The following is an 18,879-nucleotide window of genomic DNA, read 5'->3' on the forward strand; positions in this document are numbered from 1 at the left end:
ATGGCATGCCCATCTTGCTCTCTCTGTGTCTGCTCCCTACTGCAGACTCTGCCCATTTGTCTCTCCTGCTCAATCTCTTTCCTGTCCAGCTATAGGCCAGTCAGTTCCTTATTAACCAATGAGAGTAATGCAAATTCGCAGTGTACAGAAGAATTATTCCACGGCAGGAACCCACCAGGAGAATGAGAGAACCAACTTCTGCATGTTGTCCTCTGGCCTCCACATGCATGCGGTGGCAGGTTTGGCCTCCACATACACACATTAATAAATAAATATAAACAAAAATAAAATAAAGGAAATGAAATATCCCATAATACGTTTTCTGTATTGCTATTGCAATAATAAGTTTCTCCCCCAAAGCAGTAAGTCAGATCAAGCCGAATAGAAAAAGTAAAAACAGGTTTATTTGAATAAAAGCAAATCCCAGGTGAGCTCTCCAGCCTGAGATGGAGGCAGGAGAAGTCACACGCCCGAACCAAAGCAGGGAGCTTATATAGCCTGTAGGCAAGGGGCAATGATGTGTCTGCCACAAGCTGGGTTTGTGCCCAAGTGTGGTCAAAAGCTTTAGGTGGGAACTTGGGCTGCTGGCAACTTCAGGGATGGAGCTGCCACAGCCAAGAATACAGAACTGGGTTTTTTGGTGCCTTTCTCTGAGAGCGCGGGAGAAAGAGGTTTGGAGAGAGAGGAATGGGACTTTCCAGATCAAGCAGGAGTGAGCTGGAGGTTACAGCTGAATATCCCAAAAGACTCATACATTTGCCCAGTGGTGTTTGGACAAGACAGGAGGCCACAACCTTATCCCTGGATTGACCTGTCTGTGGATTCATAGCGAATTGTTACAAGGTGGAGCTTATGTGGATGAAGTGGAGCTTAGGTGGAGGAGGTGGAGCTTAGGTGGAGGAGGTGGAGCTTATATGGATGAAGTGGAGCTTAGGTGGAGGAGGTGGAGCTTAGGAGGAGGAGGTGGAGCTTAGGTGGAGGAGGTGGAGCTTAGATGGAGGAGGTGGAGCTTAGGTGGAGGAGGTGGAGCTTAGGTGGAGGAGGTGGAGCTTAGGTGGAGGAGGTGGAGCTTAGGTGGAGGAGGTGGAGCTTAGGTGGATGAAGTGGAGCTTAGGTGGAGGAGGTGGAGCTTAGGAGGAGGAGGTGGAGCTTAGGTGGAGGAGGTGGAGCTTAGGTGGAGGAGGTGGAGCTTAGGTGGAGGAGGTGGAGCTTAGGTGGAGGAGGTGGAGCTTAGGTGGAGGAGGTGGAGCTTAGGTGGAGGAGGTGGAGCTTAGGTAGAGGAGTTGAGTCATTGGGCTATGGCTCCGAAGGATTTATCTTGTCCTCACCCTTCCCTACCTCTCCTCCTTCAAACCTCATGAAGAGCGCAGCCTCTCTCCACAGCGTCCCCTTCCTGAACACCACTGGATCAAATGAGCCAACGCTGTGAGCCCAAACAAATCTTTAACTTATTGAAGTTGATTTCTTGAGGTCTTTTGTCTCAGCTGTGGATAGCTGGTTTCCACACGCATCACCCCTTCTTTTTAACAAAAGCAGCCTGTCTCTTGTCAGCTCCACGCACATGCACATCTCACCCTTACTACTTCAACCCTTCTGGAGAACCTCTCTCCTGCTTCTCTCCATCCTCTCCTCCTAGGGGCCTGGCTCCGTGCTCTGGAACGTTGTGTGTGGGCTCCTCCTTCCTGTGCTTCTTACGGACATCGTGCTGCCTGTCTCTGGCTGCCTCCCTCTCTGCACACTCCCGTAAGCAAGCAGGCCTCTCCTCTGCTTCTCCTCCCCAGCAATTCTAATTACGACTCTGTGCTCAGCTACCAAATCTGTGCGTAGCTGGGAGTTAAATTGGGACGTTCTGATGTCTTTGTCCAAACCAAGACCCCAAAGCTGAGAACAAGGAGCGTTAGGTGGTGCCCACACATCCTTCAGAGCTTGCCAGGCCATCTGTATAAACTCTTAAGAGGTGACCCAAAAAGAGCTTTCCGGGGTCTCCAGGGCCTCATCTTTAGGATCTTCAAAGAGGTTTGATAATGGGTTCCTTATCCTTGCAGAGTTGTGGGAACACTGTGGCACTCTTCTTCACATTCAAACAAAACAGCAGGCCTTAGGAGTAATCTGAGGCCCTGCCCTGGAGACACAGAAACTGGTACCTGATTCATGCATAAAAAAGTCTGCCAGCTGCCTTACATCCTGCTCAGCAGAGAGAGTGTGGGGCTCCAGGAGAGGGAGTATCTCTCCCATCAAGGGTGTTCCTGTCAGCATGGCCTCCAGGTAAGGATCATTTTCTTACCCACTGTCACAGAGTTGAGACAGAAACCCTGCAGGCATTAAGTGGGCACAAGTGTGAATTCTGAAGGAATTTGAGGGGAAGACTTGATATGGCTACAGCTAAAGAGAGGAAATGCTTGGTAACTTCTGTGAAACCAGTCTCAAATGTTCATAGAAAACATCCTTACAAATGAGGTTCTTACAGAAGAGGAGCAGCAAGAAAAATTCGTATTGCAGGATTGCACAGTATTCACTTAATGGTGTGTGTGTGTGTGTGTGTGTGTGTGTGTGTGTGTGTGTTCAAGTGCATACATGTGCATGTGTGCTCACACATGTGTAAGTGCATAGTACTAGAGATCAAACCCTGGGCCTCACACATACTAGGCACGTGCTCTACCACTGATCCACACCCCTTGCCTCACACGTAATCAGCTGACCATCTATCTCAATTTCAAATAAATAAACTATTTCAAAAGAATGAGAAAGGGAGGATTCCCTTTGGTTGCAGAGCTTCAGCTCTGGAGTCTCACAGACCTGGTGTGGTAATGTGTGTTAACTATCAGCTTGACAATATTGAGAATTACCTAGGGAACAGGCCTACCTGTGAGGGGGTTTTCTTCATAAGTTAATGGAGGTAGGAAGACCCATCCCGAACACCGGCAGCAGGCACTGGGCTCTGGACTGAACGTGAGGAGAGCAGACGCCTGGCATTCATCCACTGCTGCCGGCTTCTTTACTGTGGATGCAGTGCGGCCAGCAGCCCTGAGCTCCGGGGACATCTCCTGCCCTGGTGGACCGTGCCTCGAATCGGGTGCTAAAACAAGCCTTCCTGCTTTGAGTGGCTTTTGTCAAAATGTTTAGTCACAGCAACAGGAAAGGGAACGAAGGCACTGGGTTGCAAGTCACACCTTAGTGTTGTGAGGTGTCGGGCTAGTCAACCCCTCTGGTCTTTCATTTCTTTGCTCCTAAAGTGAAAACAGTCACCTGACAGGACTTTTATAATAACTAAACGAGACATTACAAATGGCGCTCGTGGCACAGTGTATCAATCTAGTCAGACGCCGGGTTTTGAAAGTCTGGAACGTAGCTCCGCAGCTGCCCTGCACGGCGTTGGAAGGAACGCAGCGTGCATGGGGATTCCATTCCAAGCCTCGCTTTGCTCACTTGGCTGGGCTGTTTTCTGAGGGATGCTCTTCACCTCCACGGAAGCATCACAGCAAGTTCCCAGAGAAGTTCCTTGTAAGGTGTTGTGAAGGAAACCGAGAGGAAAATAAACCGAGCTGAAGTAGGGAAACACAGCTTGAGAGTTCAGAGGAGCTGTTTGCTCACCATAAATTAAGTTAAAAATACAGTTGCACAAACAGATGACTAAATAATACACAGACCCACAGATCTGAGCTTTTAAGTGCTATCTTACATAAGATTGTTCAACTAAACTAGCCCAGCCATTAAAAAAAAAAAAAACCTCACATATGACATTTTTAAAAATAGAGAATCAAATACGTCTAAATCCGTGCTGTTTATGTAACACAGATATAGCAGATCTATCCAGGGAGGAGTTGGCATTGGTACTTATAGAATGGCATACTATGTTAGCGTGATCCCTGGATTTTTCCTACTTGGTAATCATGGGCATCTGCTTGCACATTCAGCTCCTGACGTGGAGGGATCCAGGACAGGCTGAGCCAGACTTAGTATCGGATGGGAAGACAAGTCATTGGTGACAGCACTTGGACCTCAGTTAGGTGACAATTCCGAGGTAGGGTTGTTCTGCATAAATCTGAGGTTTGTTTGGTTCATGGCCAGGCACAGATTAAGATGATTGGTTTGGAGGACGGAGATGTCTCAGTGGGTAGAGCGCTGTCTGTTCAAGCACAAGGCTGTCTCAGTGGTAGAGTGCTGTCTGTGTGAGCACAAGGCTGTCTGAGTGGCAGAGCACTGTCTGTGTGAGCACAAGGCTGTCTGAGTGGCAGAGCACTGTCTGTGTGAGCACAAGGCTGTCTGAGTGGCAGAGCACTGTCTGTGTGAGCACAAGGCTGTCTGAGTGGTGGAGCACTATCTGTGTGAGCACAAGGCTGTCTCAGTGGTGGAGCACTGTCTGTGTGAGCACAAGGCTGTCTCAGTGGTGGAGCACTGTCTGTGTGAGCACAAGGCTGTCTCAGTGGTGGAGCACTGTCTGTGTGAGCACAAGGCTGTCTCAGTGGGCAGAGCACTGTCTGTGTGAGCACAAGGCTGTCTGAGTGGTGGAGCGCTGTCTGTGTGAGCACAAGGCTGTCTGAGTGGTGGAGCGCTGTCTGTGTGAGCACAAGGCTGTCTGAGTGGTGGAGCACTGTCTGTGTGAGCACAAGGCTGTCTCAGTGGGCAGAGCACTGTCTGTGTGAGCACAAGGCTGTCTGAGTGGCAGAGCACTGTCTGTGTGAGCACAAGGCTGTCTGAGTGGTGGAGCACTGTCTGTGTGAGCACAAGGCTGTCTGAGTGGCGGAGCGCTGTCTGTGTGAGCACAAGGACCTGAGTTTGAATTCCAAGCACCCACACAAAGTTGGAGGAGACAGCTCTCCTGTCTGCAGCCCTAACGTTTCTATGGTGAGATGAGAGGTGGTGACCCTGGAACCTGGGGGATTAGTGGCAAACAATGGAGAGAGCCTGTCTTAAGCAGGTAGAGCTAGAGGACTGACTGCCACACAAGGTTGTCCTCTGACCCCCTTACATGCATGCTTGCATTCACACACACAAGCACCCATGTACTCTGTACACTACATACATATCCTGTGTACACACCAATATTTTACAATATTGTTTGTTCTGGTTATCGGTATACAGTGGAGAGTTGGTACACAGTTTAAGAGCACATAAGATATCCATGGAACTTCAGATTGCCTATAATTGTGTGTGTGTGTGTGTGTGTGTGTGTGTGTGTGTGTGTGTGTGTGTGTTACTGAGATTAAATCCTTTGTGCCTGTTAGACAAATATTATGGAGCTGCTCCTATAATAAATCTAAATCTAAATCAAGATGCTGAAAGGAGCTATTTCCTCACTGATATTTTAGGATCTGAAACACTCTGTGGATCAAAATCTTAACTTCAAGGTCATAAAATCCTGGTTTCACTAGGTTCTGTGTGAGTACCAGGCTTCACCTGGCCTCAAAGGCCAGCTTTGTTCTTTGGTTATAAAGGTTTGTTGTTTTTTTTTCCTACATGGTTATTTGCTGTCTGTTACACTAATTCTTTCTTGGAAAAAATAACAGCCATGTTGCATCCATGGGAAAAGATTCTGAGTTTGTGTGCACAAGATGAAAGCAGTTTGTAAAAAGAACCCACTGACACAGCGACTGGATTGCCTGACTTTTCTTCTTGAATCCAAATCACTAGCAGGAAGCTGAGCTGTTTGATCCTGTGTACAAGAAAGTTGTTGAGGTTCATGTCTTCCAATAAAAGCTATGAAACAACAGTTATTCATGCCCATCTTAAGCACGCACATGAGGGAGACATGCCTTACACTCCCCCACTGCTGAGACCCAGGCTGATTCCCCAGCACATGGGCCACTTCACCTGAAATAATCTTCGTGTTGTATCCATGCAACATTATATCACTGTGGTCTGGATTCCACATTTGGGGGTCCTGTCTCAAATATGAAGTAGCAATCTTCCTTAGGTCTGCCATTTGTCCCAGAGGTCAATAAATGTGGCATGCACTTTATACAGCTGACTAAGGCTGTGCATAAAGTTTCTTATGCTATAGCTTGAAACATATGCACCCAAGAGGTATACTGGACTCGAAATCCTTGGTGCTTTACAACGTGATCTTATTTGGAATTAGTCTTTACAGAGACTGGTGAATAACCATGAGATCATTAGAGCTGACCCTGATCTGATATGACAAGTGAGAAAGAAATGTTGGGGCACAGAGACAGAAACAGAAGAAGGTGGCCTTCCACAAGCCAAGAAAAGGGGTCTCAAATAGCTCTTTCCCTCGCAGCCCTCAGGAGGAGCCAGCTGCCCACACCTCCAGTGTGAGCTCCCAGCAAACTGAGTCATCCTCCATTAGCCCAGGACACTGGGGAATGACAGGCTATTTCAATTCACTCTTTGCATAATTGAAGCAGTATGGAAAATAACTCTAAAATTTTCATTCTCCTGTTTTCTAGGGAAAAAATGTTTCCAAAATATCCTGTCCAAATTCTCAATGATGGACGTCATAGGAAACATCACGTGACAGCTCTGATAACAGGAATTTATCAGCGACACTGGATGCACAAGAGTCTTGTTTTTAGTAAGTGGCAACAATGACTTCCCGGTGTTCTCTTCTGATAGGAAATTCCGGGATGGTTTCTCCGCTCCTTGCATCATCCACACCCCTTCATCCCAATTTTCTTTTAATCAATTGTGAAAGAACAAAATCTAAACTAAGAAGATGTTAAGACTCTACAGTTAAATTCGTAGTACTAAGTTAGTCTGAGAAGATTCTCCCGAAGGCTAACCACATGGACTTGGAAAATCTCCCCTTCTGGTTGGAAGTCACTCCTTCCCTCTCGTCTTCATGGATGAAGGTGTCACAACCTCAGCTCCACAAATGTGCTGTTGCCTTGACAGAAGCTGGTTGCAAGGGAACCTTCCGGCTCCGTTGGGATCTTGGAAATTTGTACCTTCAAGGGAGCAGCTTGACTAAGTATGGCTGGGAAAATAAATTTCCCTAATAAGAGTTGAGTGGGCTGAGCTTTGCCGTTATTGTTTTCTATTTATTTGGAATGGTTGTACAACAGGGGGACCTCTCTGGAATGACCTTTTCATGATGCAAAATTAGTTTGGGAAATTCAAATTCCCCAAATGGAACAATAATCAGATGAAATGGCCACAAAGGAATAAATTTGCCTCTGAAATAAAAAAAAAAAGTGCTTACCAAATAAGATTCATTAGTGCATGCTCCCACTTTAGAACAGACCTCTCTTCAGCTTCACTGATTAGAAGTCAGCTCTTTGGACACCTCTGTTTTCTTGTATATAACGAGTTTTTTGTATTTTATGACACAATCCTTCTGCTACTCCTCTCGTGGTTTCGTTACTGAAAACAATCCATGGAAGAGCTGATGTTTCTGAAGTGCTTGTGATGAGCTGAGAACAATACCACATGTCTCCTGTGCTCTATCATGGTGAACATCTTAGAGGTGGGCATTCTTGTTCCCATTCAACAGATGTCAAAGCTAAAGACTAAAGTATTCACATCACTTATCCTGAGTCATCTAACTGATCTGGGAGAACATGGATTTTAACTCACAGTCTGACTCCGTAGCGTTCTTACTCATCAAGGTGTATATATATACACACATCCAGAGAAACACACACACACACATATGAGGTAAATGTCAAAACTAATTACTAAAATTAGTGTAATCTTGCTAAAATGCCATCATTTTAAATTGTGCAGTAAAAACCATCTAAGACACAAATGCGTAGGTTCCAGATGTTTTCAAAATGTATCTGTTCTAAAATACTGATTTTCCTCTTTTGGCGTAGTTAATTGTGGGTTTTTAAGTTGCCTAATAAGTAAATTTTGTTCTCAGTTGTCTCCTGGAAGAGCCCGCATAGGAGTGAAGATGTGGACCTGTCTCGACCCGCTGAGCAGTGGTGGAGAAAGAAGCACCCCAACCTTGCTGCAGGCCAGACGGAGGCGCACATCTGTAACCCCACTAAAGGGGCTCAGGCAGGGAGATGGTGAGTCCCAGGCCGGCACGGGTTTAAGAACTGACAGCCAAGAACAAAAAAATATTTTTTTTAATCTTGCTGCAAAGGAGTCGACGGGCCTCAGTTAAGAGGGAAGGCAAGCAGCGGGTCACAAGTCAGAGGACAGCCATCCCTTTACAGATTTCAGAGCTTTTTTAAAAAAAGACTATGGCAGTACCATTGATGTAACCATCTGGGACAGCAGGATCAATGTCACTGGGAGCACTCTCAGGTCTCGCAGGGATTTGGGGAGTTAGAGCTCAAGGCATGCCTCACCTGACTCCCCAGTCTGGAATGACAATACTCAGGGTACACAAATAATAAAACAAGTAGGGCTGGCCTCCCAACGTCCCCAAGGGCTCCAGTGGGGGACTTCACAGACACTCACCACAGGCACTACAACTCTGGAGCCTCATACTCTCAGGAAAAATCCCTTTCTCCAGTTACATATTAAAGCTCCAAAGGGCTTAATTGCTTAGCTTTTCTCTGGTGTTTTCTGTCTTCAGAGTTAATATTCATGTGGAACTTCTAGAAATGCACACTAACATGTATCAACGATGAGATTTTCATTTGTGTGGATGAATGCTATGGCTAGCCTAGACCCACTTTACTTAAACCAATAGGAAACGCAAACAGATGCTGCGTGAGAGCCATTCCGTTTGTTCACAACTGACCACTGCAAAGCTGACTTCAAGACATTTCCCAAGTCTCCAAACATATCGCACAATTCAATCTGCTCACAAGTAGCCAATGGGTGAACAGTGTGCACCCAGGATGGGAGACTGGACAGTTAAAGATCAACTCATGGAATTAGGAAGTCAAAAGAGCTTCTCTCACTCCTGGAAAGTGTGCGGGTCTCTCTTCTCCTGCTTCAGTTCTCTATGTTCAAGGAGGTAGAGAGAGCAGGGTGGGGTTAGAGGGAAGGCATTTCTCTGCTGGTATGAACGATAATTTAAATTTAGCAGGAGTCTGAAAAGAAGGTCATTGCCCCCTTAACATTTAATTACAGGATAATCTCTGGTGGGGAAACAAATCTCTTCATCAGATAAAGGTCTCCAGTAGGTTTTATTCAAGGAGAGTCAAAGCTGAGACATTATGGAAAATAAATGTCATGTCAAAGGTTTGATATTTATTTTCAAAGCAAGAAGCCTGACCACAGTGGTTATCAAAAACAAAGCAGTCTTCAGGCTGACTCTGTCCTGCTGGGACAAAGGCCACGGCATGCCTCTACCTACTAAGGTCTGTGCAGACATTTTTACAGTCTGTAGATAAGGAGTATGTTAGGCACAAAAATATCTGTACAATACAAAGATGAAAGAAGACGTCTGTTTGGCATTCTCAAAGTAGTGAGAAAGAAAGAAACACAAACAGCTGGCTTTGCCATCCAGCAATGAAGCAGAAAAACAGCCTTTTCCGCCTGTTCCTCTTGGCAAGTTCATTCATTTGGGTGGCCCTGATGACTCCCTTCCATGGCTGAAGGAAAAACACAATGTCCTCCTTTATTATAGAGAATCTGCTAGACATAACCTTTTAAGAGGTTCCCATTAGTCCACAGAACTCTAGTAAGCACTTTCCACATGGCCAGGACAAATGGGAGGTCAAATGTTTAGAAGACAACATTCCTCTCCTCCGGACACTTACAACCAAGGGCTTTGGAATTCTTGTTGCTATGAACTTGTCAGCGCCTACAACATAATTGTTTTTCTGGAACACATTAAGGCTGCTAAAAAGAAAACCCAGATTTTGGTAATTCGCACAGCTTGTTGTCACAAATCTGGACTTGGGCAAATCGAAGGAAAGCGGTCAGCCAAGGCTTCTCACCTGTGGTGGCGATGCGCACATGAAGGTGGGATTGACCAGCCTCTTCACTCCTTCCACAGCTGAGTAACAGAGGAAACCTTGAGGGTTGCCTTCCCGTTTGTGCCCAGCTGTCTTGCACCGGCCTCCTTCCCTGCAGGTTGCTGGTCAGGGCATTGAACAGACAGCGGTCCTCTCTCTGCTGCTCATAGTTCACTACTGAAATACACTAGGAGAATATTGGATGGGAGAAGCACACAAGCAAATCTTTCTTTAAAGAGATGGAGTGATTTGCCGGTGAAACAGCCTAGGCAGAGGAGCTTGCCCGGAAGCCTGGAAACCCGAGTTCCATCTTCAAAAACTATGTAAAAGGTGGATGTAGAGAAGCCACACCACAGCCTGCCCTCTGACCCCGCTATTCCATGGCTCCTCACCGTGTGCATTCACACCTACACATAGCAATTTAAAACATATTTACATTTGTTAAGGGGAGGTGACTTAGCAGGGAAGAATACTTCCAGAGGACCCAGGTTCAATTCCAGCACCACATGAAATCTCATCTTCATCTGTGACTTCAGTTCCAGAGGATCTGATGTCTTCTTCTGGTCTGCGTGGGCATCAGGCACACACACATGATGCACAGACATACATGCAGGTAAAATACTCATACACATAATTAAATTTTTCAAAAATAAAAAGTGGGGTATGGGCTGGCATGTGGCACAGCATTTGCTTACCAGGTTATAAGGACCCAAGTTTGATACCAGACACACAGAAAAAAGAAAAAGAACAAAAGATAAGGTACATATACCAAGTAAGGATATGGAAAAGAAAAATACATGCGTATTTATTTTTTAGGAAAAATAATCTTTTAAGTGATTTGTTCATGATAGGAGAATTAAAAATAGTTCCCTGTTACCGAGCTTCTGAGTCATATGAAGAAGTGACGAAGAAAAGCTTCTCTAGGGGCATGGACTCTTCTGCACGTCTTGGCGCCCTCTGTGATCTGAAAGGTCACAACGATAAGACAGCCTTCGATGTGTTACGTGAATACATAACGCTTAGATTTTTAAAAAAATGTCTCTGTACAGTACGTCATTTATTTCACATGTAAAGGGAGGGGGGGCAAACAGTGAGTCCTTTTGAAAGGTGAAGTCAGTAGGGAAGGTCAAATGATGAAGCCAGGCAGGAGCCTGTGTCTTCTGCCTCCCAGTCCGAACACTTTTCAATGCATCCAGTTTTCGAAAAATATTATTATTGGCTCCAGCATTGTTCAATGTACTTGTCAGATACACCAGGAAGAGGAGGAGGCAGAGAAGGAGGAAGGGGGTGGGGAGAGGGGAAGCTTTTGAATTTTCCAAGTAGCCCCAGCCTTGGCCATGCTTACTGTACACGATCCTCTGTGCTTGTTGTGACCATAGTGGCTACAAACCCAGCATGTGACCTCAAGTGCCAGCCTGAGCCAGGCTGTCCTTCAGTTAGTGAACACTGACTGATCCCTGGAGCAGCCATGTGGCTTCAGGTGAAACATTGTGTTTCTATCCTTAGGAAGAGCCACTTAGACTCTGATTAGGAGATCTTTTGATTAGTGATAGCTTGATTACAAGTAGCTTGGGGTTATTATCAGCCTCCAGGCAAATTTTGCTAACAGATTTTGATACATTTCCTAGGTTTTCACCTACCTGTCTCCCAGCAGCTGTCTGAATTCTCACCTTTCATTTTCAAGAGTGAAAATAGCCTTGTCAGGTTCATGGTTATAACCACGAGTGGGGTGGAGTGACTATTAATCATTGTTCTATAGTTATTTGACTTAATCTAGAACTTGGAATGAGATTCAAGGCATCAGCAATCTTTCCAGGGTGGAAATGGTGGTGGGTGACAGGTAGCATCATGACATTTCCAGTGTTTCAAAATGCTTAGCTGAGTGTGGCAGTTCAGCACATGTTACCTCAGCATCTAGGAGCCTAAGACAGGGCTTAAAGCTAGCCTGGACCATGGGATAGAATGGGCTACACAATGAGACTCTGTTTATAAAAGCAGCATTTTGAGGTGCTTAGATGGAAATATGGGAATATTAATTATTATGTGAGTTATAAGTATGAGTGAAGATTCCAAGTTCTGAAATATTCAACCACTTCTCATTCATGCAAAACAATATTTTAATTAAATATGACATTTATGAATCCACATAAAATATTAATTAATGTCAAGTAATTATTAATGAACATGGAATCTGTAAAAACGGTAAGAGAGTGCCAACTCTCCATAAGCATATGACCTAGAAAAGGGGAAAAATTACACAGAGATCAAAATGATTTAAGGCAGGCGAGCACAGCCACCTGAAGCAGCTACTGTATCAGTCAGAGATCATTTCCAGAAGCAACAGGCAGAGAAGGCAGCAGGAAGAGAGAGAAGCAAGATGAGAATATACCCCAGCTACGGAAAGAGACTGGATCCCAAACCAGGGAAACAATGAAGAGCTTCACATGATGGGAGTGTAGAGGGGTCTACACTGTAGGGCACCCATGGTGAAAAGACCATTGCTGGGTGGAGCTGGGCTGAGGGCCTTGAGGTTCTGAACTAAAAAGCCTCTTGGTGACGTCAGCCCTTTGGAAATATTAACTTGGCGCTGATACATTAAACTAGGCAGTACATACGTCGCTTTCTGTCAAAACCAGAGTCTTTGCTTGCTAGGCAAATGCTATACAGCTGAGCTACATGCTCAGCCCTGCAGTGTGAGATTAAACGGAATGAGGAGAATTAGTGACAGAGAGCACACACTCCTGTGGGGTGCAGGGAGCGAGACCAGAAAGGAGGCCGTGGGGTGGGGACTCTGAGGAAGGGGCTCATGATCTCTGGAGTGCCCTGATTAGTACTAGAACTTTCTACTGTTTTCTGAAGTACTGCTAAACCTGTGGGTTCCTACGGACTGATCCACCTTGAGTGGCAAGTCGAAAAGATTTTGACTTGAAACCTCTGATATGGTTGTAAGCTGATGCTGTTTGAACAGGGTTGGCTTGAGCGGTGGTCGGGTGCAACAGGATGAGCGTAGATGCCTTGACAGTGGGCTGCTGTCTGGAGAGCAGGGCGTTACAAATGAAGGTTACCCCCCGGGGCTTTCCACTCTACACAGGAGTCCCTCACCTCCCAACCTTGGGAATTCTGAGCCAAAATAAACCCCTTCACACATTACCCAGTTTCAGGTGTCCTGCCATAGCAACAGAAAACAAACTAAATCAGTTGCTATGCTGACCTCCTTCTTAATCTTATATCCTTATCTAAGGATAAAAGTGCTAGCAAAAAAAAAAAAAAAAAAAAAAAAGGAAGAAACTTTGCCTATATGCTTATGCTAGCTGAAGCCACGCTATTCCAAATTCACCTGCCAGAACACCTGAGGAAAGTCCCCAGGAATATTTGGGATTCCTCTCTGCTTGCAGCCCTCTATTGAAGGCCCTGCTAGAAAAGCCTCCTGGTTCGGAACATTTACACTTGCACAGAAATACAGAGAAACTTGATGTAACAACAAATGATCAGGGGGAAAGTGCCAGAACCGTGTCCCGCTGCCTGAAGTTTGTACATATAAATAACACAAGGTCGCTGGCCCCAGCTCCTGACTCAAACCTCTACAACTCAGTCCTCACCTTATTACTCCCAGAAATACCATGCCCTGGGGTCACGAGGTTGACACACTGCACCCCAATAACAGGACTTAGCAGATTTCCTCTTTCCACGTTCCCTACACCCCAGCCCTCAGAGGCCCTTTCCTGGTCAGCCTCAATGTCAACTCATTTCAAAACACTGTGTGCTTTCAGATTGCCCCTGACACACCCTTCCCCCAAAAGCCTGCGGAAGGGGAGACCCTGGCTTGAAAAGGCTGGGGTGACTATGGGTGCCAGCTCCTTCTACCCCTGTGTAGCTCCTGTTCCCAGATTCTCAAAACTCCCCAAGTTGGCAGAACTGACGCTCAGTAAGTCCAGGGCAGGGGTGAGTAAACAAAACTCCCCGGTTGTAACACTCTCGATGGCCAAGCTTGAGTCAAAAGAACACCCGTGTGTTTGCCTTTATAAAGGGTGTAAGCTCACTCTTTGCTCTAGACAGTTGTGGCTGCATCTTTCCGCCCGGTGAGAACCCCAGCCTGGCCACAGGTTGATGCTCCCTCCAGGTGCTATGCTTTTTATTCCAATGCACGAAAGACTCGTGAGCATTACATAACATTATATAACATACCGTGCACCCTTCTGAGACGACTGGAAACTGTTTGCTTCTCGAGAACTCAATCACAGATCCCCTTTTTAAGGCCTGAGGTGGGGATATTCCCAGGGACAAATCAGAGAGGCCCACCCCAGCCCTGTGGTCCATCCTCACCATCCATCATCCAGTCCATCTGAAAAAAAGCTAACCACTCTAGTTTCAGATTCACTTGCCAATGTGAAGGGGAAAATGTGATATAACTTGAAACACTTCCAGATTTAATCGCCTTGGGTGTTTATATATTTTCTTCCCTCATCTTTCCAAAACTAATCCCACAGTTTTGAGAATCTGGGAAGTTGGGCAAAGAAGAAAACGGCTATTCACCAAGAAATCTGAATTCCAGTTCATGACGTCAACCAAAAGGTTCCTTGTGTTGGCTCAGCTCGGATTATAAAACCCTATGGGCGACAGAGCACAAACGCAGGTGTTAAGTGTTAATACCAGAGCCAGAAAGTCTGAAGCGTCATTCAGTGTGTTCTTTCTATGCGGGGTGGCGGTGCTGGTGCCATCTACTCGACTTAATGTTGCCCCAAACTTCTCCTTCATACTGGGAACACGCCTCGGCGTCATTTTTCTTAGCTGGGGTTGGGGAGTGTGTGTGTGTGTGTGTGTGTGTGTGTGTGTGTGTGTGTGTGTGTGTGTGTGTGTGTGTGTCTCCAACTGGTCCTTAGTGACTGCACTTGAGTGACAGACAGCACAGCTCTGCGAGAGAACAGCGCCCAGAGAGCCTTTCTGACAGATGCGACCCGCCTGGCTGGAAAGTTTCCTCTAAGCACTAACGCCCACTTCCCATACCCCCAAGCGGTCGGGCTGGCCGGGTCCCCAGGCTGCCTGATGGCAGAACCAGTCTCACGGCTAAACTCCAACCCCAGCGGATAGGCTGTCCAAGGAAGGTACTCCGGCGTCTCGAGAAAGCCCGCAAGATTCCCTTCTCGCTGCAGGGAACTCGGCACCGAAGGTAGAGAGAGAGACTCGGGAGCTGCGGGGCGCCGAAGGGAGGAGGGGAGCGGTGCGCCGGAGGCAGAAAGAGAGCTGGGTGCTGGGGCGAGCGGGGACCCCTGGAGGGGGCGGGGACGCAGGAGGCGGCGGACGCCGCAGGGGGCGCAGCAGACGCGACTCTGGTAGAAGCCGGAGCAGGAAAGGGCGCGCTCGCTGCAGCCGGTGGGTGCCGGGGAGGTGCTGGCTCCGCAGTCCGCCCGGAATCTTTGGAGCCGCTCAATCGCGGGTAGGAGGGGGTGCCGGGTGTTGGGGGGGTGGGGGCACCATGGTCGGGGGCGTGCCTTGGCGGCGATTGGCTGCGGGAGCTTGACGCGCGGCCCCGGGGGCTGGCTGGGGGGGGGGGTGGCAGCGGGGTGGGGTGGGTGTTGGGTGCCGGAGCTGTCGGCCCCGCGCGCTCAGAAACATGCTGAGGTCCCGGCGGCTCTTCCAGCAGCGGCAGCGGCTCCAGCAGCAGCGGCGGCGGCGGCGGCGGCGACAGCGCTCGGCTCCGGCAGAGAAGGCGCCCGGCGTCCATGCCTCCGGCCCCGAGCCGCGGCTGCCCTGACCTGGCCGCGACCTCCCCGCGCGGGCCCCGCAGCCCCGGCTCCCGGGGTGTTCCCCAGCCGCGGCCCAGTCCCGCCACACCCCCCGCCCCCGGCCTCCGCAGCTCGGCATGGGCGCGGGGGCGCTCGCCCTGGGCGCCTCCGAACCCTGCAACCTGTCGTCGGCCGCGCCGCTGCCCGACGGCGCGGCCACCGCGGCGCGGCTGCTGGTGCTCGCGTCGCCGCCCGCCTCGCTGCTGCCTCCCGCCAGCGAGGGCTCAGCGCCGCTGTCGCAGCAGTGGACTGCGGGCATGGGCCTATTGCTGGCTCTCATCGTGTTGCTCATCGTGGTAGGCAACGTGCTGGTGATCGTGGCCATCGCCAAGACCCCGCGGCTGCAGACGCTCACCAACCTCTTCATCATGTCCCTGGCCAGCGCCGACCTGGTCATGGGACTGCTGGTGGTGCCTTTCGGGGCCACCATAGTGGTGTGGGGCCGCTGGGAGTACGGCTCCTTTTTCTGCGAGCTCTGGACTTCGGTGGACGTGCTGTGTGTGACGGCCAGCATCGAGACCCTGTGTGTCATCGCCCTGGACCGCTACCTCGCCATCACGTCGCCCTTCCGCTACCAGAGCCTGCTGACGCGCGCGCGAGCGCGGGCCCTCGTGTGCACGGTGTGGGCCATCTCGGCTCTGGTGTCCTTTCTGCCCATCCTCATGCACTGGTGGCGGGCCGAGAGCGACGAGGCGCGCCGCTGCTACAACGACCCCAAGTGCTGCGATTTCGTCACCAACCGGGCCTACGCCATCGCCTCGTCCGTCGTCTCCTTCTACGTGCCCCTGTGCATCATGGCCTTCGTGTACCTGAGGGTCTTCCGCGAGGCCCAGAAGCAGGTGAAGAAGATCGACAGTTGCGAGCGCCGCTTCCTCAGCGGTCCGGCCCGGCCGCCCTCGCCCGCGCCCTCGCCGTCGCCAGGGCCACCGCGCCCCGCAGACTCGCTGGCCAACGGGCGCTCCAGCAAGCGGCGGCCGTCGCGCCTCGTGGCCCTACGCGAGCAGAAGGCGCTCAAGACGCTGGGCATCATCATGGGTGTGTTCACGCTCTGCTGGCTGCCCTTCTTCCTGGCCAACGTGGTGAAGGCCTTCCACCGCGACCTGGTGCCCGATCGCCTCTTCGTCTTCTTTAACTGGCTGGGCTACGCCAACTCGGCCTTCAACCCCATCATCTACTGCCGCAGCCCCGACTTCCGCAAGGCCTTCCAGCGCCTGCTCTGCTGCGCGCGCCGGGCCGCCCGCAGACGCCGCGCATCCCGCGGGGACCGGCCGCGCGCCTCGGGCTGCCTGGCGGGAGCTGGGCCGCCGCCGTCCCCGGGAGCTCCCTCGGACGACGACGACGACGATGCCGGGGTCACACCACCCGCGCGCCTGCTGGAGCCCTGGGCAGGCTGCAACGGCGGAGCGACGACTGTGGACAGCGATTCGAGCCTGGACGAGCCGGCGCGCCAGGGCTTCTCCTCGGAATCCAAGGTGTAGAGGGCCAGGCTCTCCCGGCGCACGGACGCCGGTCCCCATAGTCCCGGCCTGGACACAGGCTCTGCGTCCCTAGAGGAAGAGAGCTCGCCGGGCCGCCCCTGAGCCGCTCCCCAGGGGAGAGAGGAGACCTCTGTTTACTCAAGACCGAAAGCAGGTGAACTCGAAGCCCACAGATCTATCCGAATCATCCAAAACGTACAGAAAAGCTCCGGACCGACCGTTGCGCAAAAAGGAAAGTTTGGGAGGAGTTGGGAGAGTGTGGCTTTCTGATTGTCTTGGGTTCCTTTCTCTCTGTGGTTCGGCCTTTTGTGTGTACTCGTGATGCACCTTTAGGCTTTGTTTTTGTTTTTGTTTTGTTTTGCTTTGTTTCGTTTTTCCAGATGGGTTTTGACATTTTCTGCAAGGACCCAAGTGGAAACTAGGCGGGGAGGGTAAGGGGGAGGATTGAAGTCTGTCACCTGGCCTTCCGGTTCCACACCTAGGAACCTAGGCAGCCAGCTCCAGGTTGGGGTGGGGGTGGGAGCGGTGATAATTAGCCAGGAAGTGTTTCCTTTTGCTTTCTAAAGAAATTGCATATTAATTCCGGAGTCCTAGTGTCTCCTATTCTTAAAGCAAAGGGAAAAGATGGACGCGAAACAGATAAATCTGGTTTGGAGAAACGTTAAGCTATTCGTGGAACACGATTCACCTTGCTTTCTTCTGGAGGGCAAACCCTGTCCCCTGCGCGCCTCGGTGGTCCTGCTGAGGGTTTTCTACCTCACTCTGTGCATATTGCACAGCAAGACAGAAAGACTTGTTTATATTAAACAGCTTATTTATGTATCAATATTAGTTGGAAGGACCAGGCGCCGAGTCTCTCTTTGTGACATGTGACTCTGTCAACTGAAGATAGGACAAAAAAAAAAAGGAAACAGTTGAGATTATTGCACATGTGGCTAAAAACAAAGACGGAAAAAAAAAGTGGTTGAAAATGCCATTTTGCACAGTGTTAGGCATTGTGAAGTCCATAAAAGATGTTAACTTGCACAAAAATTAAATATTTTTAATGGGATGGGGAGGTGGGCAGACCTTAAAAAGCTAAATAAAATTCAAACTCAATTTCTCTTGTCTATTATATTATTGAGTTGATGCTTTATTGGGAAATTACTTTTTATACTCTTATCATGGTACTGTAACTGTATCCATATTATAAATATTATTATCTTACATATTTTTATTATTATTTTTTAATGTCCAAGTGCCCACGTGAATCTGCTGGTAAAATTTAGCACTCGTGTGTATATTCTATTTCCTCTTGTGTGTGTGACCAAGTATTTATACTCTGGTACAACTAGCTACTGTGTGAGGAATTGGTCCATGTGCAATAAAACACCAGTGCGGCACAATCAAGGTTATGTACCGTGTGTCTGTCAGGGGTCAGTGATGACAAGGAAGACAGTGTCTGGTTCAAAATACAGACTGGCAGCCCCTTTAGTATCTCTTCATGACTCAACCACATAGCAAAATGCCTCTAGACCAAATAAGGCATCCACCTACTGAGAACTGCAGATTTGCCCTAAATGTTCACAGTCGGAGTCAAGGTATTCCAGACAACTTAGGTGCCTTCAAGGTCCCGTCTGCACTTGACTGACGAAGGGGCTGTGCATCTTCTGCAAAGGGGAGAGGGTGTGTGTTGGAGGCAGGTAACTCAGCAGCAGCGCCTGCTCACAGAGATGCAGGCAGGAGGGAAGGACCCACAGGATAACGCTGCCCACCTGGAATTGGTGAGCAGCTTCCACAGCTCATTTTTGGCTCCCCATT

The 18,879-nt window shown here is 49.0% G+C and overlaps 1 protein-coding gene across 1 annotated transcript; it reads left to right on the forward strand.

Moving 5' to 3' along the window:
* Positions 1–15,548: 15,548 nt before the first annotated feature.
* Adrb1 (adrenoceptor beta 1) lies at positions 15,549–18,193 on the forward strand. Its single transcript, XM_006978438.4, has one exon. It carries the CDS (start codon positions 15,679–15,681, stop codon positions 17,077–17,079), a length of 1,401 nt encoding a protein of 466 aa, XP_006978500.3. The 5' UTR covers positions 15,549–15,678; the 3' UTR covers positions 17,080–18,193.
* The last annotated feature ends 686 nt before the right edge of the window (positions 18,194–18,879 follow it).

Source organism: Peromyscus maniculatus, chromosome 1 (genome assembly GCF_049852395.1).
Source record: "Peromyscus maniculatus bairdii isolate BWxNUB_F1_BW_parent chromosome 1, HU_Pman_BW_mat_3.1, whole genome shotgun sequence".
In the NCBI taxonomy this organism is placed as follows: Eukaryota; Metazoa; Chordata; class Mammalia; order Rodentia; family Cricetidae; genus Peromyscus; species Peromyscus maniculatus.

Coding starts and splice junctions, on each gene's coding strand:
- Adrb1 (XM_006978438.4), top strand. CDS start 15,679: ATGGGCGCGGGGGCGCTCGCCCTGGGCGCCTCCGAACCCTGCAACCTG.